This window comes from Terrapene carolina, unplaced genomic scaffold (assembly GCF_002925995.2).
Source record: "Terrapene carolina triunguis isolate 2854851 unplaced genomic scaffold, T_m_triunguis-2.0 Scaffold88, whole genome shotgun sequence".
Classification (NCBI taxonomy): domain Eukaryota; kingdom Metazoa; phylum Chordata; order Testudines; family Emydidae; genus Terrapene; species Terrapene triunguis.
The window spans coordinates 50618649-50644423 of record NW_020664439.1 but is presented as its reverse complement, the minus strand read 5'-3'; the positions used below and the strand labels follow the sequence as shown (position 1 = coordinate 50644423).

The following is a 25775-nucleotide window of genomic DNA, read 5'->3' as shown; positions in this document are numbered from 1 at the left end:
CAGTACGAGTTTAGGTCGAATTTAGCAGCGTTAGATCGATTTAACCCTGCACATGTCCACACGACAAAGCCATTTTTGTCGACTTAAAGGGCTCTTAAAATCGATTTCTGTACTGCTCCCCGACGAGGGGATTAGCGCTAAAATTGACCCTGCTGGGTCGAATTTGGGGTAGTGTGGACGCAATTCAACGGTATTGGCCTCCGGAAGCTATCCCAGAGTGCTCCATTGTGACCGCTCTGGACAGCACTCTCAACTCAGATGCACTGGCCAGGTAGACAGGAAAAGCCCCGCAAACTTTTGAATTTCATTTCCTGTTTGACCAGTGTAGTGAGCTGATAAGCACAGGTGACCATGGAGTCCCAGAATTGCAAGAGCTCCAGCATGGACCAAACAGGAGGTACTGCATCTGATTGCTGTATGGGGAGACGAATCCGTGCTATCCGAACTCCGTTCCAAAAGACGAAATGCCGGAATATTTGAAAAAATCTCCAAGGGCATGAAGGACAGAGGTTATAACAGGGACCTGCAGCAGTGCCGTGAGAAGCTTACCAAAGAACCAGAGAGGCAAACGGCCGCTCTGGGTCAGAGCCCCAGACATGCCGCTTCTATGATGAGCTGCATGCCATTCTAGGGGGTGCCCCTACAACTACCCCACCCCTGTGCTTCCCTCCTCCCCCACCCCTCCCGGGCTACCTTGGCAGTTATCCCCCATTTGTGTGACGAATTAATAAAGAATGCATGAATTTGAAACAACAATGACTTTATTGCCTCTGCAAGCGGAGATCAAAGGGGGGAGGGGAGGGCGGTTGGCTTACAGGGAAGTAGAGTGAACCAAGGGGGTGGGTTTTCATCAAGGAGAAACAAACAGAACTTTCACACCATAGCCTGGCCAGTCATGAAACTGGTTTTCAAAGCTTCTCTGATGCACAGCGCACCCTGCTGTGCTCTTCTAACCGCCCTGGTGTCTGGCTGCGCATAATCAGCGGCCAGGCGATTTGCCTCAGCCTTCCACCCCGCCATAAACATCTCCCCCTTACTCTCACAGATATTGTGGAGCACACAGCAAGCAGTAATAACGATGGGAATATTGCTTTCGCTGAGGTCTATCCAAGTCAGTAAACTGCACCAGCGAGCTTTTAAACATCCAAAGGCACATTCTACCACCATTCTGCGCTTGCTCAGCCTATAGTTGAACTGCTCCTTACTACTGTCCAGGCTTCATGAGCCATGGGAGCAAGGGGTAGGCTGGGGTAGGTGCGACCGCGCGGTGCTGCCGACTGGGAGAGCAGCCTGAGGCAGAAGCCTCCAGCTGGCATGATATTCCAGGCAGGACTGAATCTCCATTAGACGAAACTTAAAGAAGAGAATGACCTGGAGTCATTCCCATTTTTGTCCAGGAGCCCCCGACCGACCTCACCGAGGTTGGCCAGGAGCACCCACGGGACGACGATGACGGCTAGCAGTCGTATTGTACTGTCTGCCATCTGCAAGGCAAGGCAAGGGGATGCTGCTGTGTAGCACTGCAGTACCGCGTCTGCCAGCAGCACCCAGGAGACATACGGTGACAGTGAGCTGAGCAGGCTCCATGCTTGCTGTGGTATGTCGTCTGCACGGGTAACCCAGGAAAAAAGGTGAGAAACGATTTTTTGCCGTTGTTTTCACTGAGGGAGGGAGGGAGGGGTGTCTGACGACATGTACCCAGAACTATCCATGACAATGTTTTTGCCCCATCAGGCATTGGGAGCTCAACCCAGAATTCCAATGGGCGGCGGAGACTGTGGGAACTGTGGGATAGCTACCCACAGTGCAACGCTCCGAAAGTACCGAGGCTAGCCTCGGTACTGTGGACGCACACTGCCGACATAGTGCGCTTAGTGGGGACACACAATCGACTGTATGAAATCGATTTCTAAAAAATTGACTTCTTTTAAATCAACCTAATTTCGTAGTGTAGACATACCCTTAATCCAGGGGTCTCAAACTCAAATGACCATGAGGGCCACATGAGGACTAGTACATTGGCCCGAGGGCCACATTACTGACACCTCCCCGCCCTCGGCCCCGCCCCCACTCCACCCCTTCCATGAGGCCCCGCCCCTGCCCCATCTCTTCCCTGTCCCCATTCCAACCCCTTCCCCGAAATCCCCACCCCAACTCTGCCCCCTCCCTGCCCCCAGATGGGAGAGCTAGATGAGCTAGCCTTGGCGACAAGATGAATGCTGGGTGAGGTGGTAATAATGGGACCTACAAATGTACCCTAATTGTGAGCTTAATTATGAAGAGTGAGTGAAAGTTCATAAGACACAATAACCTAAAACAATAAATACTGCTGGGGAAAAGATGCAAAAGGGACGTAGACTGAACTAATCCAAACGAAAAGGCCTTACAACTCAAAGACTGTTAAGATCATGCCTGGTAAACAAGAGAAGTGGGGAAGAGAAATAATGGACCAAAATTGGTGTCTCAGAAATTAGACCTACTTGATGGACAAAATAATGAGGAGATGGGCTATTTCGTTCATTCTCTTTTGGGGTCCTTTGAAAGAAAAAAAAAAAAAGTTGGAAGGAGAACCAGGCTATTGGAAAATCGCTGCCTCAAGGAGCTCAATCTCTTTAGCTTAACAGAGAAGACTTAGGGCATGTTTACACTGGCAGAGTTACAGCGCCGCTCAGAGAGCACTGACGGGAAACCGCTGTTGTGTGTTCACACTGTCAGCTGCCTGTGCAATAGCGTGTTCGCACTTGCAGCGGTATTCGGTATGTTGCACTCTGGGGAGCTATCCCACAGAACATTTCTTCCTCTTCTGCCGCTAAGAGTTGTGGGAGGCTGAGGGGGTCGCAGAGCATCCTGAGTCCTGTCCCAATGCCCCATGATGCATTGCTTCACATCCCAGCAATCCCTGTGTTTCCGTCCACATTTGGCACCATCTTTCAACGTCATGAGTGGCAGTGGAGTTATTCCTTAAACTACTACGCAAGAGGAGTGCGACATTGATCTCGCCACTCATACTAGCTACAACATGAGATTGCTTGTGGCATTCATGGAGGTGCTGACCACAGTGGAACGCCACTTTTTGGCTCAGGAAACAAGCACTGAGCAGTGGGATCACATCGTGATGCACGTCTGGGATGATGAGCAGTGGCTGTAGAACTTTCAGATGAGGAAAGCCACATTTTTGGGACTGTGTGATGAGCTCGCCCCAGCCCTGCGGCGCAAGGACACGAGAATGAGAGCTGCCCTGCCGTTGGAGAAGCATGTGGAAGTTGACTACTCCAGACTGCTACTGATCAGTCGCTAACCAGTTCAGAGTGGTAAAGTCTACCGTTGAACTCGTGTTGACGGAAGTGTGCAGGGCCATTAATCGCATCCTGCTCCTAAAGACCGTGACTCTGGGCAACGTGCGTGACATTGTGGATGGATTTGCACAAATGGGCTTCCCTAAGTGCGGAGGGGCAATCGATGGCACGCATATTCCATTTCTCGCACTAGACCACCTAGCCACTGAGTACATTAATCATAAGGGGTATTTCTCAATGGTTTTCCAGGTGCTTGTGGATCACTGTAGGCATTTCACAGACATTAATGCAGGCTGGTCCGGAAAAGTGTATGACGCACACATCTTTCGGAACACTGGCCTGTTCAGGAAGCTGCAAGCAGGGACTTTTTTCCCGGACCAAAAGATCACCGTAGGGGAAGTTGAAATGCCCATTGTGATTCTGGGAGACCCTGCCTACCTCTTAATTCTGTGGCTTATGAAGCAATACACGGGGCAACTTGATAGCAGCAAGGAGCGATTCAACAATAGGCTGAGCAAGTGCAGAATGACTGTTGTGTGCTTTTGGCCATTTAATGGCCCACTGGCAATGCCTATATGGGAAGCTGGACCTCGCCAATGACAATATTCTTATGCTTATAGCCATGTGCTGTACGCTCCATAATATTTGTGGAGGAAAGAGTGAAAGCTTCACTCAGGGCTGGACCACAGAGGCTCAGCGCCTGGCGGCTGAGGTTGAACAGCCAGAGACCAGGGCTATTAGAGGGCCATAAGGACCAGGGATGCCTTAAGGCAGCAATTTGAAGCTGAAAGCCACTAATATTTGTTGCTATGCTCAGGAGTGCAGTGCTTGTAATGCTAGGAGGTGATTGTGATTGGTGCAGACGATACAATATGAAGGTTTAAGATAATTGTCTGTTGCTTTGCAGGGCTCTGTTTGCTTTCAATTAATAGAATAAAGATTGCTTCCAAACCAACACAATTATTTTATTAAAAAACAGCCGGAGGAGAGAGACAAACAAAAAACCACGTGAGCACTGAGGGGGATAGGGGAAGGGAAGGTCCCAGGAGGAGGTGGGGTCCCGGGACTGCTAAAGATCTGTGTATGCTCAGGGATCATATCCAACCTTCTCCTTTGGAGTACAGTGCAGCGGGTACTGTACTTCAGCAGGGCCAAACTGCAGAGGGACGGGTGTTGAATGCAGGGGGTACTGCGAGTCTGCAGGGCTGAAGTGTGATGGGGCAGGAGTGGAATGCCACGGGTATAGACTGGAGCCAGAAGGTTGATAAGAGTGTGTGGGCGGTGTCTGGGGAGAGCATGGGAAAGAGTTTTGCGACAATGGCTGCAGGGGAGGGCGGGCACGGAGCTGCTCGGTTTGCAGAGCTAATATTGCCTGGAGTGTCCCCGCTTGGTGCTCCATAACATTTAAGAGCCGCTCCGTGGCTTCATTCTGGCATCATCTTGCTGTCCTGCCACTCCTTCAATTCCTGTTTCTCGGCCGTGGAGTGCATCATAACGTCACGCAGAAAGTCCTCCTTAGTTCTTCTTGGCCGCTTTCTAATTCTGCGCAGCCGTTCAGTCGGCGATCACAAAGAGGGAGGCTGGGCTCCTAAGGTCATCTCTGTGAAGCCAAAACGCAACATTTTACAGAAGCAGTATTGTTTGCAACACCAAACACTGATTCAGTGATTTAAAACACAGCCAGTACTCTCACACCTGTCACTAACTGGCTGATCCCAGGCAAGCACACATGAGTCACAAGACCCCCAAAATGCTGAGTAGCTGCAGGGGCAGGGGAAATCAGTGTTCCCGGACCCTACTGTACACTGGACATGTGGCTGTTGGGGAGAGCCAGCACTGTAGGGGGGGCCTGATAATCATTCCTGTCCCCACACTTTCCACAGGATGTGATTATTATGGAAGATATCTCGCTGCTGAGGGTGAGCAGGGAATCAAGGGAAGGTCTTCTCCAAGACTGTGGTTTCCACCCTGATCCTAATGCAGCTCGCCTGTGTGCAGCAGTGGTCTCTTCCTCCCCTCCCCCCGTGATGGCACAGTGGCGTGTAAAAGTTACCGTTAATGGGGCAAGAAACAAAGCAGCTCTCCCAAAGAACTTATGGCAGTGGATTGCCCAGTATCTCCAAGAGAGTTTCCTGGGTATCTCTGAGGAAGATTCCCGTGAAGTGAGGGAGTCAATGAACATCCTGTTCCGCCGCTCGGACTAGGCATGTGGTGGTACGTGCATCACAAGCCTGCTTTCTGCAACCCTCCTTCCCCCAACAACTCGCTTCAGCGATTCCCAAAATCAAATCCACTTACCAGGGGCCTCCTCTCCTGTTTGCGCTTTGCCAAGATCCGACAGCTGTGACTGGCTAGCCTCCTCTGGGGTAGAAAAGAGCTCCTGGCTGCATGCATCTCTGACCTATGAGTCGTCCTCTGCCTCTGGGTCCCCCTGCCCCTCCACATCATTGTCCAAGATTTCCTCCTCCTGGCTCGGTCCACTCTCGACTGGCACGCGAGGCACCAAAGTATCCACAGTGGCCTTCATAGTGGCGGTGGGTTTGCCTCCGAGTATTGCGTCCAGCTCTTTGTAGAACCGGCAGCTCGTTGGCGCAGCACCGGAGCGGCGGTTTGCCTCCCGCGCCTTGTGGTAGGCGTTCCACAGCTCCTTCACTTTGACCCTGCACTGCAGTGTGTTTTGGTCATGGCCCCTTTCTGTCATGCATCATGAAATCTGGCCATAGGTATCATAATTCCTACGGCTGGAGCGCAACTGGGACTGGACAGCCTCCTCTCCCCAAATTCTGATGAAGTCCAGCAGCTCAGCAGCGCTTTAATGTTGCCAGTGTAGACTAGCCCTAAGTTGCTTAATACGTTATATTTCAAATGGCCTAGCTGTTTTTACTTTTTCTGTATCTTTAATAAAAAGTTACATGTTTTTAATGGTGTGTTTGCCATGGTACTAAAGGGCCTGAGGGCTTTGTACTCAGAACCTTGAACCTTGTTTAAAACTATTACTGTTAACTTTTTGGGCCCACATATTCCCTTGAAATTAATGCAACAGTAAAAAAAAAAAAAAAAAAAAAGTACTGAGCTCAGTATAGGCACTCAGCAAATCTGAGATGGGAGCTATATGAAGCAGTGATCTAGGTTATGTAATATCACAAGGATTGTTAAATTCTGCCTTATGGTACATATGGGAGGAAAGGAAGAGCAAATGGGCATTTTGGAGGGAGTAGCTATAGTTCCTGTGCTTGGAGGTACAAGGACTGGGTGAATTGTGTGTTCTGTTTGTTGTTTTTGACTCCATGAGGGCCATGTGGCTGGGGCATTGGGTCCCTAAGCAGGCCAAATGAGAGGTCTGTTCATGTTTCCGCAAGGAGCAGTCGCTTGAACCTGGGGGTGTCCGATCAGACCATGTTTGAAATCTGAATGATTAACCCCTGTGACCTGCAACAGATGTCATGTTTTTCCTCCCAGAACGGATTTCCTCCAAGTGCAAGCTGTCGGCGGTGCTGGAAGAAAGATTTGTGGCCTGGAAGGACAAAGTGCAGATATGACAGAGCATCAGAGAGGTTAAGGAGAGTTTGGACAACCTGATTCAGAAAGCATCACAACCCCAGGTTCAAGAAAGAAAGGAACTGATCACTAAGGAACCAGAGCGTGGGAACCAGAGAGGGTGGTGGGCAGTTTACCACCAGAGGCAAGAGGACCAGGTGGCATTCTACACTGCTAGCGCCAAATGAGGATGGAGCAGGCCGCAACCACCAGACAGAACAGGACCAGGAGGAATTACACGTAAGTAGAAGTGTGCAATCATTATCAAGCTCTTAGCATGGAAACTGAAGAAAATATCTGACGATCTGGTTGATCTAATGGAATGGGGAGTTGCATGGGACCTGGATGGCTACTAAGCCCAACCCAGAAGACAATCAAGTGCGCCCACAAAGAGATTTCCAACCGTCCAAGGAAGACAGACAATCCTTGTTGGGAATTCTGTCAGAATGGTCAGACCAAAGTTCCCATCTAGCCCAGTATGCTGTCTTCTGACAGTGGCTGGTGCCAGGTGCTTCAGAGGAAATGAACATGAAGAGGAAATGAAAATGAAGAGGAAAACATTGAGTGATCCATCCCCTCTCTTCCAAACCCAGTTTCTGGCTGTCAAAGGCCAGGGACACCCAAAGCATGAGATTGCATCCTTGACCATCTTGGTTAATAGTCATTGATAGATCTAGCCTCCATTAATTTATCTAGTTCTTTTTTGAACTCTGTTATAGTTTTGGCCTTCACAACATCCCCTGGCAACGAGTTCCACAGGTTGACTGTGCATTGTGTGAAAATATACTTCCTTGTGTTTGTTCTAAACCTTCTGCCTATTAATTTCATTGGGTGATCTTGTTCTTTTGTTATGTGAAAGGATAAATAACACTTTCCTATTGGCTTTATCCACACCATTCCTATTCCTCCCTCTCAGTTGTCTCTTTTCCCAGCTGAACAGTCTCTTTAATCTGTCCTCCCATGGAAGGTGGGAGAGCAAATGTAAAGAAAAAAAACGTGAATGATGATAGGGAACTGTTTAAGAATACATTATTAATTGCCCAAAATGCTACAACAGAGAGAGAAGGCTCAACGGGTATTTTAAAAAAACAAGCCTATAGGGGAAATAAAAGCAGCTATTAAAAAAAGGAGAAATTGATAGCTATAAATATCAAAAGCTAAAATTGTGCAAAATGACACAAGAAGGGCTAGCAAAGATAAGGACAATGAAACACTTTGAAAAGTTATTAGGAATAAAAGAAATCCTAACACAGGTATGGTATTGATCTATTACTAGAATTACTCCTGGGGGAATTCTGCGGTACTCCACAGAAAATGCCCCTATCCCTGCAGAATTTCTTTGCTTCTTTGCAGAAAATGACATGAAAATTCTGCCTGTTTGTAGCAATACTTTGCACAGCTGTAGCAGCTTCCATGTGAATCTCAATGTTCTTAGCACTATCATTGTTTACAGTGACTGTTAATTATGCAAGAATATATTTCTGTAGTGTTACCCAGCTCTCTTTGTCTGTTGTTAAGCTGTTCATCTTGTCAGAATCCTAGAGCCATCGAATCCTAGAGCGTAGTGGCTCCCAGGCAGGGACTGACTTCGAGTTACTTGTCTGTATACTGCATAGCACAAGGATGCCCTGATCTCTACCACTATAAAAACATTATTTCCAAAGTAGGTAAGTTCATGGAGGATAGGTCCACCATCAATGGCTATTAGCCAAGATGGGCAGGGATGCAACCCCTTGCTCTGGGTGTCCTAAGACTCTGACTGCTAGAAGCTGAGACTGGATGATGGGATGGATCACTTGAAAACTACCCTGTTTTGTTCATTCCATGTGAAGCGTCTGGCAGCAGCCACTGTCGGAAGACAGGATATGGGGCTAGATTCTACCAGTATGCCTCTTCTTATGTTCTCAATTAAGGAAGCTTTCCAATATCTACATGAGGAGTGATTACTATATTCATTACACAGAGGGATAAACTGAGTCAGAGACTAAGCAATTTGCCCAAAATCATATTCTGAATTGTGTAACAGTTGTTAATTGAACTAAGGATGTGTTTTTCTTCCATGTATGTGTAACATATAAAAATACTAAATGTAGATAAAGTCTTGGCTGCTTTAAAAGTATAAAAACAAAGAGTAAATTTGAGGGGACTCAGGTGGTTTCTGTGATGACTTGAGCATCAAGCTTTACAATTTTCCTTGCAATCTAGTAAAATTGCATCTGTTTCTCTTTATGGCCAGAGGCTTGAGTGAACCCTTCCCTAGAGTGAGTCAAATCACCACAGGAGCATTGTCTTAATGGGTTGTCAGCAGTTAAATATTTACTCACTGCTTTTAAAATACAGCAGTTACTATTCACATACTACCACAGCGGCATCTGCTCCTTTAACTCTTACAGAAGTAGTTCATGGGTAAGAATCCTCTTGACTTCAAAGGGTCTAAGTATGAGTCAGAACTATGTGCAAAGGTCAGGACTGTAACTGGGGTCTGTCTTGTGGTGTTTGTCTAGCACCACTGCTGCTGTTTGTGGGTAGCAGGGTAACACACGTGTATGGGGCTGGTTACTGTGTAATGTTAGTGCTCCACTACAGCAGCGCTGTTAACTTTGGTTGGATGAATTCTTGGGGACTTCATCCCATGACCATCTTTAATTAAAAATTAATCTTTAATTCCTGGAGACTCTGGGACAATCGGGGAGGATTAGCAACCCTACCCCACAGCAACCTCATGTGGGGTGCTAACTGCAATGAATTGCAGGGACCTAACTCGCTAGTTAGCTGGCATGGCTTTCTCTTAAAGGACTGGTTTTAAAATGAACTGGCATTAGACCGCTACTTCCTGGCCCAGGTCTCCTTAAGCCCGTGGTAGGGCGTGTACCACAAGAAGTGGCTATAGAAGACACCCATTATGTCCACCAGGGCGGTTTCCTGCATGACAAGGGCTTTTATCTAACGCTGCAGGGGTAGGGCTAGGCCAGGCCAGCGGTCAGCTCTGACCTGGCTGTCCTGCGCCCGTCCAGCAGCGGGGTGCTCGCTGCCCCATAGGTCTTGGGCACGTGCTGAGCTGAGCCAGCAGGGCTCGGAGCACAGGTAGCTCGGAACGTGGCCTGCAGAGCTTGAGACACGGAGGCCACGGGACAGATCTTGCCCCTGGGCTTCTTAACCTCTCGCCATCTTGTGGCAGGGAGTTCCGCAGGCCCGGCGGCTGGCGCAGGCGCTCTACGACCCGAGCGGAGAGCCGGAGCCAGACCCCGCCCCGCCCCGCCCGCGGGGAGCCATGGGCAGGGCGGGTGGTTCATCTCCGCCCGTCCACGTCGCCTCAACGGGCGCAGAGTCACCGCCCCATGACGAGCAGCCCCGCTACAGCCTCTCGTCCTTGCTCTGTGGCTGCAAAGCCCCGCCTACTGCTTTTCCCCCCTGTGATTGGTCGATCTAACTGTCAGTCAGCTGTAAAAGACGGCACGACGTAGGAGCAGCTGTCACGTTTTTACTTTGTCTATCTCCATTGGCTTGCGTGGCTGTCATTTACCAGGAAAGGGCGGCATACGGAAGTAGCTCCCTGTCGCGTTCTGTGATTGGCTAGCTCTTCCTGCGTGTCACTGCTGTAGGGCGGGCGTAGCAGTATCGCCTCATGCTGCGTTTGGTGGTTGCCCAGGCCGGCTAAGCGCCTGATATGATTGGATAATCTAGTTGTCACTCAGCTAGTAGGCTGCGCAGCAGGAAGCACCGCCTACGTCCCCCCAGAATTGGCCAACCCTGTACAGTTCGCTTTCCGATTGGCTGGCCGGGTTGTCAGTCCCTTCAGCGGGACGTCTCTCAGTCTCGCGTAGGCGTAGTAGCAACGGCGGCGGCCGCCCCCAGCCCGCCATGAGCCCCGCCCCGCGCGCCTAGCCCCGCCCCGCTCTGGCCAGCCCGGGGTCGCTGCCCGTCGCCCCCACGATGAAGGTGGCCGTGGACTTCGAGGAGTGTCTGAAGGACTCGCCCCGGTTCAGGTGAGGGCGGGGCCGTGGCGAGCCCGGGGGGGGGGGCTGAGCGGGCCCGGGAGCGGGGCGCTGTCCGGCCGCGCTGCGGGGCTGCCGCGGGCAGTGAGTGCGGGGGGCGCCGCCGCCTGAGCCCGCGGGAGCGGGGCCCTGTCCCGGTGGGCCGGGCAGCCCGGCACGTGCCGGAGCGAGCCCGGCTCGGGGCTCGGGGGGCTCGCCTCCATTGCCTCAGGGGCGCGTCCCGCGGGGCCGGACCCGTCCGCCGCCCTGCTCCGCTCCGCTGCGCTCTCCGCCGGCAGCCGGCGAACGGACAGTCCCGCCCCGCCGCGCTCGCCCCACAGGCCGGTTTCACCAGCCCCCCTCGCTCCTCGGAGTGTGCGTCTGTCAGCGCCGAGGGGTGCAGGGGGTCGCGGCGTGGCCAAGTGTGCGGGGATCGACCCGCCTCGCCCAGTGCCGTGAGGGGCTAACCGGGGGGAGGTGCTGTGGCGGGGGAAGAGATTTCCTTTGTAAACTTGTTCTACTGGCTGTGAAATCGTTTCTGCAGAAACCATTAGCTGTGGGGGGTTCCCGAGACCGTTTCTTCCTGCGCCCCCTCTTCAAACACCCATCTAAAGCCAAACCAGGAAATGGACACACCGCTCTCCTTCTGTGTAAATAACTTACGCCAAATGAAGAAGTTGCCCTGGGGAGGGGCCCTGGAGCAGGGTTTGTCTTGTGAGAACTGAACTGGGACAAGGAGCTTTATCGGAGGTAGCAAAGACTACTTGGAGAAAAGTCTCCGTTTATTTTTTAAGTGCAAGTATTATTAAGATCCTGCTTGTGTACTCTGCAAAAATTAAAAACACAAACCCTATTGAAACAGTGACAGCTTAAATCCGAGGTTGGTTGAACAGATTATGTTGATGGGACTCATTTTCTTTGTTTATAACTGTGGGATAACTTCCTTTCTAATATGTGAAATAAATCCAGGGCAACAGAACCAAAGTTTCTTAGTTTGAATTTTAAAAAGAAGCAGCACGTTTTAAATATGTGGAAATGTATCTGCTGTGGGTGACAGTTGCAGATCTTAGTAAATAGGCAAATGAAAAATGTAGTCTGCTGATCCAGTTTTATGTAACTGTAGCAGCCTTTCAGAAAATTTGATTAGACATTGCAATAAGTTCATTTTAAAATGCAATGGCAAGAAGTGTCCAGTTCTATCCCTGCTGTTGTGAATTCTAGTTTCTGGCAGTTTTGAATAGAATACTGTGGGTACTGTCTAGTTTCTGAACTACAGTACAGATGTTAGGGATAAGCAAGAAAAATTGTACAATTAAAATGTTTGCTGGTTACCATTCTTAGCTAAAGATAAAATAACTTGTAATCCCTGAGTAGAGTCTGTAGGGTTATAACATATTCCTTTCCCGAAGTGACTAATCTGAGAATTGTTCATCCATGTGACATTAGCTAAAGTATCCTATTGGACTAGCAAGTCTGCAGTATATAAAAGGACCTGTTAGGCTAGGTCTACATTATGGGGGGGGTGTCGACCTAAGATACGCAACTTCAGCTACGTGAATAGTGTAGCTGAAGTTGCATATTTTAGGTCGACTTACCTGGCTGTGAGGACGGCGGTGAGTCAACCGCTGCCGCTCCCCCGTCGACTCCGCTTCCGCCTCTCACTGTGGTGGAGTTCCGGAGTCGACGGCAGAGCGATCGGGGATCGATTTTATCGCGTCTACACTAGAAGCGATAAATCGATCCCCGATAGATCGATCGCTATCCGGCGGGTAGTGAAGACGTGCCCTTACTTGCTTTTCATGGGTTCATTTGTACATTGTTTCAGTCTGGCCTGTGATGAATGAGTATAGTTCGAAGACATCCAAGTGATTTGCATAGTTATAACATATTAGGTAAGACATGTAAAACAAAAACACCACTCACACCCTAGTTGGCTGGTGGAGAAAGTGGCTTGTGTGAAGGATTGTCAATTTTAATTTTATCACTTTCTAAAAAGAAAAGTCTCTATAGTCATTGGAATAATTAATGCACTGTAATGTGAGCTCACAAAAAACACTTTAGTATTTTTATAGATTGTATTCATCTAGAATATCACAAGTATTGTTCAAGAACTTTTGTAAATGTGTCATGTATTACAAATTTTACAAATTCAGACTCCAGAACGGTAAAGTGGGACTGGAAAATCTACAAATACACCTCTACCTCGATATAACGCTGTCCTCGGGAGCCAAAAAATCTTACCGTGTTATATCGAACTTGCTTTGATCCACTGGAGTGCGCAGCCCCCCCCCCCGAGCACTGCTTTACCGCGTTATATCCGAATTCGTGGTATATCAGGTCGTGTTATATCGGGGTAGAGGTGTACTGTGAGCAGTCATGAAACTGACAAACTATGAAGTTTCAGGGTGCTGCTTAAGAAACTGATAAATTGCTGCAGAAGAAGGCAGTGTTAATAGCAGAGGAGAAGCTAAAATAGAGCAGTGGGTTAGATTAGCGAAACTCCCTCCAGCCCCCTCAAAGCAGACCATAGAAACTGGGACTGGGAAGTGGTGCAAACAATGAAAGCTTTCTCTTAGCTTTTAAAGCCTGAGAAGGTAGTAGGTTTTAAATTGATCAGATACCTGCTAGCCAGAGTCTGATTAAAAAGGTGGAGCAACTTGTCAGGGTCTGAGGACAGCAGGCTGGTAAGAATCCCAGCTGTTTGTGGGTGGGTACTTGAGTGTCTTAGGAGGGCAGTGCTCACGGACCTTGCTACTGCTTGTAATTGTCTGAAGTGGTGTAACAGGTTATTTTAACTCTTCTCTTTAAACACAGCGGTGAGCAGATCTATGAATTGGTAATTGTCATATGCAGAACATCTGCTCTAACTAGGAGCAAGTTAGAATGTGCAATTGACTGATTTACCTTTAGAGTTAGGAAATCTTTTAAAAATATCTAACGGTGACAAAATCAGTTCTGCTAAAATCCATTGCATTTATTTTCCAGCCAGTTCTCTCTCTCTCTCTCTCTCTCTCCCCCAACTTGTTTTGGCTTATTGTTGCTGTCTAGTAAACCAGTTTTCCTAAATTTTTTCTTGAGCATTTATAGAGGTAATACTAAATATTTGTAAAATATTATTATAATGTAAAAGAGAAACCAATATTCCTTTACAGGTAACTTTAAAAGAAAATAAAAACCAAATCCGAGTCCTTATGAGTATGCTTATCCTTTGTATCACTGTTCCAGCAGAGTGCTTACATACTGCTATTATCATAACAAAAATCTATACCATTCAAGCCCAGTTGTATATTAGTTTTTCTCTCCCATATTGAGTTTTATCAAATTTATTTTATATCTGGATTTATAAAATATGCCTATCACACAGGGTGCTCTTAATAAATTGTTAAACTACTGTCAAAGTAAACAGCTGCCAACCCCCAAATAGATCCCTATTTCCTGAAAACACCTGACTAAATGATGATGGTGATTTGCAGTTCAAAGCATGAAAAGTGTGAGGTTTCCAAAGCACTTAGAAAAGGTGAGTAAATATTATCATTCCCATTTTACAGGTGAGATGACAGGGGTGCAGAGAGAAAATATAACTTGACCAGAATCACATGATGATCACTGGCAGTTAGGAACAGAACCCAGACTCTCATTCCCAGCTGTGCTAACTGCACTAGACCTTGCAAGTCCACGGACTCTATCTACCAGCATAATGGAGTGAGGAAATTCCAGAGTTGAGGGCTTTCCGTTGATGATGCCTGGCTTCCAGTTCCCTAGTGTTCAGATTCAGGGACTGTGACCTAAAGTGACACACCCTAACTTCATCTGTCATGCTATCACATAGGTTGTGAGGCAGTGTTTCCAGTAGTGAAGAACAAACCACACTGAGCTTTATAAATCAAAATAAACTGCCTGAATGGCCACAAGCAGCAAGGAGGGAGCCAGTGCAGTCTTGGAAAGCTGGTCTCATGCTATTTGTGGTTCTCCATTGAATACTGGCCCAAGTTCAAGATCCTGATTCTAATCTTCAAACCTCTCCATGGGCTGGGATCAAGCTGTCTGAGGCACCACCCAACTGTCTGTAACCAACCTTCCATGACAACTGCATTTCTCAGGAACAGCATAGCTGTCTACACCAAGAATAAGACTGGTGAGAGCTGGAGACAGTGTGTTTAGTGATTGATCCTACAATTGTAGAACTCCCTTGAACATTTCAGGATGTTTACATATCTGTCTTCAGACTCATTTTATACCATCCTTGCTTTCCCTGAGCAATTAAATAAACCCCAGTAACTCCAATTATCCCTCGCTATCATGGAACAAGAAGAGAGAAAGAACACTGCTCCTCCATTTTATTGGAACCATTAAGGTTTGTGCATGCTTTGTTGAGTGTAACCTTTTTTAAGCATAACTGTAGGCCAGAGGCTTCCTTCAGTAGCATTTGCAGTAAGTTACTGCGTCATAATGGTTTTGGTGCTCACGCAATTTTCATTTTGCTTGGTGCATAGGCAACATCTAATTTAATCAGTTGCAGAACGCTGTTTGAACTTTGCACTTAAACAGTGCAAACGACTTACTGGCTTTCTGGTTCCAAGCTCTGTGGGAAAGGAACTGCATCTTTGTGTGTGTCACTACAGTGGCCAGCACAATGGGGCCTTGATTCTGATTGAGGCCTTTGGTGCTACCACAGTACAAATGATGATACATTTTAATAATAATGTTCTCACTTCCTTTATCTCTGTTTTCGGTATTTTAAATTTGTTTCAAAAGCTACCTTTACCTTTAAATCTGTCCTTTTCTATTTGTGGTGCTAAAGGTCTGGATCATAGACCGTGTTTTAGTACACAGAAACATGAAAGGGAGAGAGGCATCTATCTGTCCTCATGGTCCTGAGGGACTTAGGCCTTGTCTTCACTGCCCAGTTTTGTTGACAAAAGTCAACTTTCATCAACAGAACAGTGGAGGTGTACATGCTGTAATGCTCCTTCTGCTGACAAAACTCCTCTTGCTTTGTGAACAAAATAAAAACACCTCAATGAGAGGCATAGGACTTTTTGCGGCAAAGTTATATTGACAAGTGTCAGTGACACTTTTGATAAAAGTGTATCAGAGTTTGATGTGGTTTACTTGCTTTTAGGGAGATTGACTCACTTTGCTTGCATGCACTGGAAGATTAATGTAATTATCGTCATCACTATGTTTACTGTAGTCTTCTGTGATGTGATAAAATTAAGCAGTGTTCTCTAGTCCAGTGTAGACACAGGGAATAATTAGCCCTATTTTATGGGCTTGATATAAGACCTGGTACAATGTAAGGATACTAAGTTCTTGTGCTGTGCTCCATCAGGAACTATGAATTTTCTCAAATCCTCTCCTGAAAAGATGGAAATAATACTTACAGCTTTTTTTGTTGCAGCGTAATATTTTGTTGATGGTGACTTGATTATTCCTGCCACTATATTAAAAACTAGTGGTTCTGTTAATTGTAATGTTATTGCTTGAGAAATATGAACACATGATTAGATATCTTTTTCTGTCCCCTAAATTTAGTTTGCATTTATTTTTGTCTTAATTGGAGCATGAAATGGTCATTTACCCTTTGCCATTGCAGTACTAGATTATTGCACTTTTTTAACAGGCTTGCTTGAAAACACCTTGCATAAAAGGGATAGTCTTGCCTGTGACTCCGGATCTTTTTTTGGCAAATATTTTGGGGACTTAAACATTTTTTCTCAGTGCTCTGAAACCAAAGTTTAGTTGATAAGTTCCTCTGACCAAAATAACTGTCAATTTGAAATCCAGGTAATTGTAAGAAAGCAAGCTGTTTAACTTTTTATTTTGAATATATCATGTGCCAAGATTGTGCTGAACTGGGGTTTTTTATGTTGCCTTGATTGATTACATGAGTTGTATAGGTGCCATAAAAGTGTACAGTTAAATCCTTTGCATATGTTCTAAGTGTGTAATATAAAATTCTTATGTATTCTTGATTCAAAAAGTGTGTTTGTGAAGAGAAAATGAGAATGGAATATAATGCTGTTAACATTAAAGTCAAAATACAGTACAGAAATGAACAAGTATTTCTTAACATCAGCTTGCCTTTTTATCTCCGTTGTGTGAGAAGCAGATGTTTGGATATGGATTACAGTGGTAGTAATACAAGAGGAAACTGATGTGTTATATATCCTTGTGCTCAGCTTACTCAAGTCACTGGTTTGCATAAGTGAATACTTAAATATTGGTCTTAATCTACCACTGACAAATATAAACAATTTACATGGAGAATATAAAACTTAGAGAATTGTATCTTAACAGCATACCTGGGAGTGAATAGGAAAAATTCTATGAGCTGAACTTACTTTTCTGTTACTGTTCTCTCATGTAATATGTGGGGTAGGGTATTTTTGGTTACTAGTTCAGAGTAAAACTTTCTATTTCTGGAAATAAAACAGGCATATAATCACATATATTTTAACTCTTTCTTTCTGAAGGATGACACACCCGATTGTGTGTAACTTCCTTTCAGTATGTTGCTATGATGTGGTGTGTTAGTATTTATATACTGTAAAATTTGCATTAAGGCACTCTGGTCCTGCAGAGACAGTGTACTTAATTTTACACGTGTAGTCCTGTTGAATTTAATGGGGCTCTGCATGTGCCTAATATTAAGCATCTGCGTTAGTGTTTTCAGGATCATGGTCTAAGACTGTACATGTAAAGTCTAAGGGCTTGTCTTCGCTACGGGGGTAAGTCGACCTAAATTACGCTACTCCAGCCATGTCAGGGGTTCTCAAACTGGGGGTCATGACCCCTAAGGGGGTCACGAGGCTATTACATGGGGGGTTGCAAGCTGTCAGCCTCCTCCCAAACCCTGCTTCGCCTCCAGCATTTATAATAGTCTTAAATATAAAAAAGTGGTTTTAATTTATAAGGGGGGGGTGTCACACTCAGCGGCTTGCTGTGTGAAAGGAGTCACCAATACAAAAGTTTGAGAGCCACCGTGCTATGTGAATCTTCACTAGACCCGCTAAATTGATCCCTGCTGCATCAGTTGCAGCAGTGTCGATCTCCCCGTAATGAAGACCAGCCCTGAGTATCTGAATTAAGATAGAACAATGTGTGACTATACTCGGTACCTTGAAAGTTCAAGGCTTAGCACATATAAACTTTGATTATTGAAGAATTTGTGTATCCAGTTTTTTACATATTTGTAAAACCTTAATCTCTTTGGTTATATTGGAAACATGCAGCATAAGCTGAACTATTTTTATCTACTTAAATTCTTTTTTCATAATGCCTTTTTATTAAAAATATTGTGTACATACATATGTACTCAACATATCTATTCTAACATAGATAATTATATAACTTTTACATAGACTGCCTCTGTATATATTAATTAGGGATTGTCTGCCAAGGACATTTTGCATTTTGTGCAGTACTGGTAGAATGTGAAGATTTCAATAATGTTTTTTTCTGCAAAAAGTTATATGGCTTTAATTGAGGGAATCGAGTCTATGGTGTTTATGGGGAAAGGACCTCACTTACTGAAAGTGTAAGCTTGGGGAGTAAACTGTCAAAGGTGTACCATCCGTGTGGTGAACAGTGCTTAAGATCGAACGTGGACGATCTCAAACCCCAAATGTTATCAACTCTTTAATGTAAGGAAGCCAAATTTAGTAACTTCTAAAGCAGAGATTGCTGACTTCAGTTGTTGTATTGTCTTTTTTTCATCCAGAAGTATTTCTTCACACAGTGCACAGTCAACCTGTGGAACGCTTTGCCAGAGGACGTTGTGAAGGCCAAGACTATTCCAGGGTTCAAAAAAGAACTAGATAAGTTCATGGAGCATAGGTCCATCAATGGCTACTAGCCAGGATGGGCAGGGATGGTGTCCTTAACCTCTGTTTGCCAGAAGCTGGGAATGGGCGACAGAGGATGACTCACTTGATTACCTGTTCTGTTCATTCCCTCTGAAGCACCTGGCATTGGCCACTGTCAAGACCAGATACTGAACTCGATGGACCATTGGTCTGACCCGGTATAGCCCTTCTTATGTTCTTATGTGTGTTCAGTATTTGAAATTCTGATTTTGTGTATGTTCTGGCTAAGAAAAGTTTACCGCTTTAAATTACATGTTGAATAACTATCAGATACAATAAGTGTAAGTCAAAATCTTTACTAGACTTGGCCATGTTCTTGTTTTTACACTGTTGTTTACAATGAATGAATACAATTGTATAATTCTTTGACCACATTGTGATTTCAGTAACTCAAAAGAATATTTCCTGATTTTAAGTTGGATTTATATTACTTATTTTTGGCAGGATATTGAGTTGCTTTTTCCACCTAAAGTAGGGATTCAACCACTTAAAGAATAACGTGTATCCTCCCAAAATTACAATACCGAAAGGACCAAGCCATTCCACAAGTCAACACTGTTGTTTGTTGTGGTGGCCGACAGGATGAAAAGTTGCCCAGTGTCTGCTCAAAGAATTTCTTCTTGGATCACTGCCTGCATTCGCTGCTGTTATGATCAGGCAAAGGTGCCACCCCCAGCGATTGTAACCGCCCACTTGACTAGGGTGCAGGCCTCTTCAGCAGCTTTTCTGGCCCAAGTGCCTATCCAGGACATCTGTAGGGCAGCCACCTGGTCGTCCGTCCATACGTTCACGTCACAGTATGGACTTAGCAGGCTTGGGACGATGCTGGCTTCGGTAGGGCAGTACTACAAGCCAAAAGACCATGAACTCTGAGCCCAACTCAGAGAATACCGCTTCTGAGTCACCTAGAATGGAATCAACCTGAGCAAGCACTCGAAGAAAAAACAGTTGGTTACCTTCTTGTAACTTGTTCTTCGAGATGTGTTGCTTATGTCCATTCCATTACCTGCTCTCCTTACCCCTCTGTCAGAGTTGCCAGCAAGAAGAAACTGAAAGGGCGTAGTGTCGGCTCCACCTAATATACCGACGCATGAGCTCGGCACTCAAGGAGGCGCCACAGCCGACCCTACAGATACTGCTAAGGCAAAAGTCTCAGACAACTGTGCACATGGGCGCACGCACAGCTGGAATGGACATGAGCAAAACATCTCGAAGAACAACAGTTACAAAAGGTAGGTAACTTTTTTCTTTTCCTATTTTAGCCTCCTAGCCTACTCCCATTTACACTGATGTTCACCAGGTTAGTTGTGTGATCACCGCTAACTTTTTTGCTGAAAACTGAAACATAAAAGGCATTTAACACTGGCCATTGCTGCGTTTTCTATCGTTGTCTTTTCCTTCTCATTAGTGGGCTTCCCTGACCTTGGTCGTCATCTTGCTTCTAATGTATTTGTAAAATGTTTTCTTACACTCTATGTCCCTAGCTAGTTAATCTTGTTTTGTGTTTTAGCCTTTCTAAATTTGTCCCTACATGCTTGTATTGTGTATTATTTTTTAAAATATTCATCCTTTGTAATTTGACCTAGTTTCCACTTTTAGTATGACTCTTATTTGAGTTTCAGGTTATCGAAGATCTCCTGGTGAAGCCAGAGTGGTCTCTTATCATACTTTCTATGTTTCCTACTCAGTGCAATAGTTTGCTCTTGTGCCCTTAATAATGTCTCTCTAAAAAACTGTGCCAACTCCCCATTACTCTTTTTTCCCCTTAGATGTGCTTCCCGGGGGATCTTGTGTACCAAGTCTGACTTTTTAAAATCTGCCTTCTTGAAAGGCATTGTCTTTATTTTGCAGTTTTTACTCCTACCATTACTTAGAATAATGAACGCATCGTTTTATGATCACTTTTACCCAAGCTCCTTTCCACCTTCAAATTCTCAACTGGTTCCTCCCTGTTTGTCAGAATCAAATCTAGAACAGTGTCTCCCCTAGTTGCTTTCTCCCTCTTCTGTAATAAAAAGTTCTCCAGTGGATTCCAAGAACTTGTTGGATAATCTGTGCCCTGCAGTATTATTTTCCCAACAGATACCCCATCACCACCCAGTGTGTGCTTTGGATGATTTATTATTATTTAAAAAAGCATCATCCACCTTTTCTTCCTGGTTAGGTTGTCAATAATAGATCCCTACCATGACATTACCATTTTTTTAACCCCTTCTCTCCTTACTCAGAGACTTTCCACAGGTCAGCCTCAAACTTCTATCTTAACCTCAGTGCAAATGTATACATCTTTGAGATACAAGGCAACACCTCTTTTTTTTCCACCTCCCCGTCCTTCCTAACCAAGCTGTATCCTTTTATACTAATATTCATTGTGAAGTATTCCACCAAGTTTCTGTGATGCCAACTGTTGTAATTTTCATTATCTACCGGTATTTCTAGTTCTTCCTGTTTATTCCCCATACTTCTTGCATTAGTATACAGACATCTAAGATTTTCATCAGATCTCCCCTCTTGTCTCCTTTGTCCCTTATCTCCCGCTCCCTCCGCCAGATTCTGACCAGTCACCCAAGTCTCCATCTTCTGGATTTATACTGTACCTATCTAGTACAGTGTAAAAGTGCATCCCATTCTGAATCTGATACAGTAACTCCTCACTTAGTCATCCCGGTTAATGTTGTTTCGTTGCTGATCAATTAGAGAACATGCTCATTTAAAGTTGCGCAATGCTCCCTTATAACGTTGTTTGGCAGCTGCCTGCTTCGTCTACTGCTTGCAGAAAGAGCAGCCCGTTGGAGCTAGCTGGTGGGGGCTTGGAACCAGGGTGGACCGGCAGCCCCCCTATCAGCTCCCCGCTCCCCTAAATTCCCTGTGCGGCAGCCGCCCAGCAGGCTATCAGTAGCTGGCAGTTCAGCTGTCCCTCTCCCAACTGCCCCATGCTGCTCCTGTCCTCTGCCTTGGAGCTGCTCCCGGGAGCCTCCTGCTTGCTGTGCTGGGGGGGAGAAGGGGGCTAATAGGGTGTCCCCCTACTCCTGCCCCCCGCTTACGCCATCTCCATAGAGCAGGGGAGGGATATGACAAGGCTCAGGATGGAGGGAGCTTGCTGGCAGCAGCTCCAGTCTCAACTTGCTGATGTACTTAAAAAGGCAATGTATTTAAAGGGGCAATGCGCACCTCTCTCTCACACACAGAGTGTCTCTCTCTGTCTGCCATGCTGTCTCCCCTCCCTCCATTTGTGCTGCCTTGTAGAGTGTGAGGCTACATTAACAACAATAAGTTAACCCTTGAGGGCTCAGCTGAGTGCTAGTTCATCATTTAGCAGTAAGGCATTCCCTGGGAAATATCCCACCCTGTTTCACCCTCTGACTCCACCACCTCAATCGAGCTTCACAGTCATCATTGCTGTGTACAGTAATAAATTGTTGAAAACTTACTGTACAAATATTTAATATAGTCTTTTGTCTGAAAAAAATTCCCTGGAACCCCCCTATTTACATTAATTCTTATGGGGAAATTGGATTTGCTTAACATCGTTTTGCTTAAAGTAGTATTTTTCAGGAACATAACTACAACGTTAAGCGAGGAGTTACTGTATTACTATCTTTAAGCATTGCCACTTGTGTTTAATCAAGAGGATAGTCAGATAATTGTATGATGTTGTTAAGGCATATTCCAATTTTGGGAAGCAGCCCAAACCAGTTCCTCAGAGACAAAAGGCTAGTCAGCACCTCAGCCAGGTGTCAGCATAATCAAATAGACTATCATCTGCTTAAGTGGCCATTCTTTGGCAGGAAGAAGAATGTAAGTGAGAAATTTACATATTAGCAAATAAACAGCTGGGGGTTCCCATCCAAAACAGACTTGCTGTCACCTGAACCCCAGCTGGAGCTGATTCTCAGAGAAGAGAAATATTGCCATTGGTGTGCGTGGTGCTTCAAATGAACACAAGTTCTTGCTCCAAGGACCTTACTATCTAAACAACCCAAACTTATGAAAGATAACTTCAAGCCATATGGTGAGAGGAGAGGGACATTACATAAAACAAATGGAAAAGACGCACAAACTTGAAAACAGACTTTTTTTGCAGCTATATTCTTAGTGCACTTGGTTCCTCGTATACCTGGGCATCGATATGTCCAAGAAAATGATGATTTAGGGAGTGCTGTTCTCTAGTTTACTTAATTTCTAACACCTAGTTTTCATGACCTTCTGTCTACAGTTGTTTGTCACTGATGAGAATATGGACCAAAACTGTTGTTTTCTCTCCAGTTTCTTCTCCAGATTCTAGTCCACTTGTCCTATTGTATCTCCTACACTGCCAAAAATCATGAGACTTGGTCATCACTCAGGCCATCTGTTTCAGAACCTGGCTCAACCATAGATTTTTTGTTTTTGTTTTTGTTTTTTGTTTTGTTTGGTGTCTCCATGAGCAAGTCACTTAGTCTCTGTGCCTCAGTTTGCCTTTTATAAAATTCAGATAGTAATATTTCCCTACCTCACAGGGTTGTTTTGAGGACAAATTAATGTTTGTGATATATAAACTTTGCTAAAAGAATCCATATAAACACTTAGATTTATACACACAGACGATAATGAGTGTGATAAATTAATATGCAAAGAAGAGTTGTGGAGTAGTTTAATATATTCTTTTAATGTACTTTTTTAATGATCGTTTTAAGCTGAGTATTCTGAATATAATAAGGACTTACTGTTCAGGTGATTTTGCAAGGAAGAAGTACAAGAGGCAAGCTAAGTTATCAAGTACATGAGTGCAATTTGGCAAATTATTTCTGAAGTCTTACAGAAAACTAACACAATACCTCAGAAAACAAAATCCCAAATATTTAGCAAGATACAGCAAACATTGTACACCATCTTTGAGTTGTTAGCAGTATTAGCTCACTCTTGCCCTAATTTTCAAAGATGCTGACAGTTGTCTCAAATTTGAAACATGATAAATGTAAGCAAATGCTCAAAAATTACTACCTTCAGTAGTCCCAAATTTTTGGAGCCATCCCTCACATACTTGAAATTTGGATTTCTTGCTTGGATCTACCAAATAGGAATGTAAGGAACCAGGGCTAAGTTACAGCTGGAATACCTAGGGAAGAGATGGTCTCCTATAGTGGTTGACTACTATAGGTTAAATACACATTTAAATTGCCTAAATAAGTTTAGACTAGATAAGTATGGTTTGGAGACAAAGATTTTTTCAGTTGATAGGTTTGCCATTACTTTGTTTAGTAGTGATGCCTTTAAAAAAGTTAGTATGAATACTCAATTTGTACAGAAATGTTACAGATTTTGAGGAATCCCCTGCATTTCAAGTTTGTATTTGCAATTTAAGAATGCGTGTAGAGAATCTTTGACTCTGTGTCCTTTCTTGTCTTGAGGTAAATTTTCAGATTGGTGTGACATAGTATTTAGCGCAGAGGAATGGGAAGTAGGATGGGGAAGCATTTGGGGTCATGCTGTTCTGCAGTGTAAATTTAGCTCTGGACTTGTTGGTTTAGACACATACTGGAGGACAGGATTTTGTCAAGTGACCTTAAACGATGGGCGTTTTGTCCACAGTAGCACATACACTGGCTCTGGATTTGAAACTACTAACTAAAATGGTCAATCACTCTTACCTAGGCCACCTAAAACCCAAATCTACTTGGGCATGCCCTGGTAGTGAGAGAGCTGTGTTAGCTTGTATTGCTCCGATTTCCTAATCCCCTTAAATGTTAAAGTGAAGAGGAAAGCAGTGGGAGAAAGGACAAAAGGGAGTTCACCACAATACCATTTACTTGTTGGCTGTCCTTCATTAAATGGCTGAATTGTTCTTTCTGGTAGTAGAGCATGGCAGTGGTGCTTTATTTACTTTGGTACTCTAGAGCCAGCCTTTGAAGTTGAATGCAGCTACACTATAGTAAATGAAAAAAGTGATTGCAGTAACTTCAGTGTAAAATTAGTTATTTGAAGAAAACTGGAATTCACCAGATAATCTATTGCTAATTTTGCATATCCCTTTTATGCTATGGAACTGATGTGGATATCAGTCTGAAGGAGAGACAGCTGCTAGTCCAAGTCATGCATCGGGGGTACATGCAGGAGACTTGACTCTTCCCAGATTTTGAAGATGTCACTTTACTAACATTGTGTTTTTTACAGTACAGCTTGGCATTGATAAAACTTCAAACAATGAAAACCTATTGTCCCCATCTCAGAAATAGAAAATGTGCAGGCTGGTGGCTAAGGGTCTCTCTACAGATAGCACTTAATTTTGTGCTCTTGTATACTGGCCAGCTGCCAGTGAAAGTAGAGTCTTCTGAGCCTTTCACTTAATTAAAATAAATCTGAAGAAATTACGGTAGTATTTGGCTAGCTCCTCTTTCCTTGTGTACTGTGGTTCTATCTCTTCTTTCTAAGGAAATTATTATCTCTGAAATTTGAGGTGCATTGTTCCTGTAAAATTATGACTCAGCAAATATGTTGAGTATCACATTGAGGCCTCAGCCAGGTGGCACCCATTGTGTTAGGGGCTGTACAAACATGCAGTGACTGACAGCTCCTGCCCCCCAAACCTTATAGTCTAAAACAAGACATAACATCTGAATGAGACAAGGAGATTGGAGTAACAAAAATAATACTGTTTTATCGCAGACTTGGTGCGTAGGCAATTGACAGCAAAAATAAAAATCAAGTTCTCACACAGAAAACGGGAAGGAATGTATGTGTACATACTTTCAATTTCCTACTTACTTTCATACCTTTGTTGGAATCCCACTCTGTTAAATGTTTGTATTCAAGTGAGACTCTTCTATTTACTATGTCTGACTTGTGCTGGCTTAGGGTACGTCTTCACTACCCGCCGTATCGGCAGGTAGCAATAGATTTATCCGGGATCGATATATTGTGTCTCGTTAAGACGCGATATATCGATCCCCGAACGCGCTCACCGTCGACTCCGGAACTCCACCAGAGCGAGCGGCGGTAGCGCAGTTGACAGGGGAGCCGCGGCCGTCGATCCCGCGCCGTGTGGACCCCAGGTAATTCGATCCAAGATATTTCGACTTCAGCTATGCTATTTGCATAGCTGAAGTTGCGTATCTTGGATC

At 44.9% G+C, this 25775-nt stretch overlaps 1 protein-coding gene across 1 annotated transcript in view; it reads left to right on the top strand.

The window, feature by feature from the left end:
* The first annotated feature begins 10739 nt into the window (after nucleotides 1-10739).
* ACAP2 (ArfGAP with coiled-coil, ankyrin repeat and PH domains 2) overlaps nucleotides 10740-25775 on the top strand; it is a 110329-nt gene continuing 95293 nt past the window's right edge. Inside the window, exon 1 of the mRNA XM_024213006.1 lies at nucleotides 10740-10819. Coding sequence (XP_024068774.1) covers nucleotides 10767-10819 — 53 coding nt within the window. The 5' untranslated portion in view covers nucleotides 10740-10766. The remainder of the gene's footprint in view (nucleotides 10820-25775) is intronic.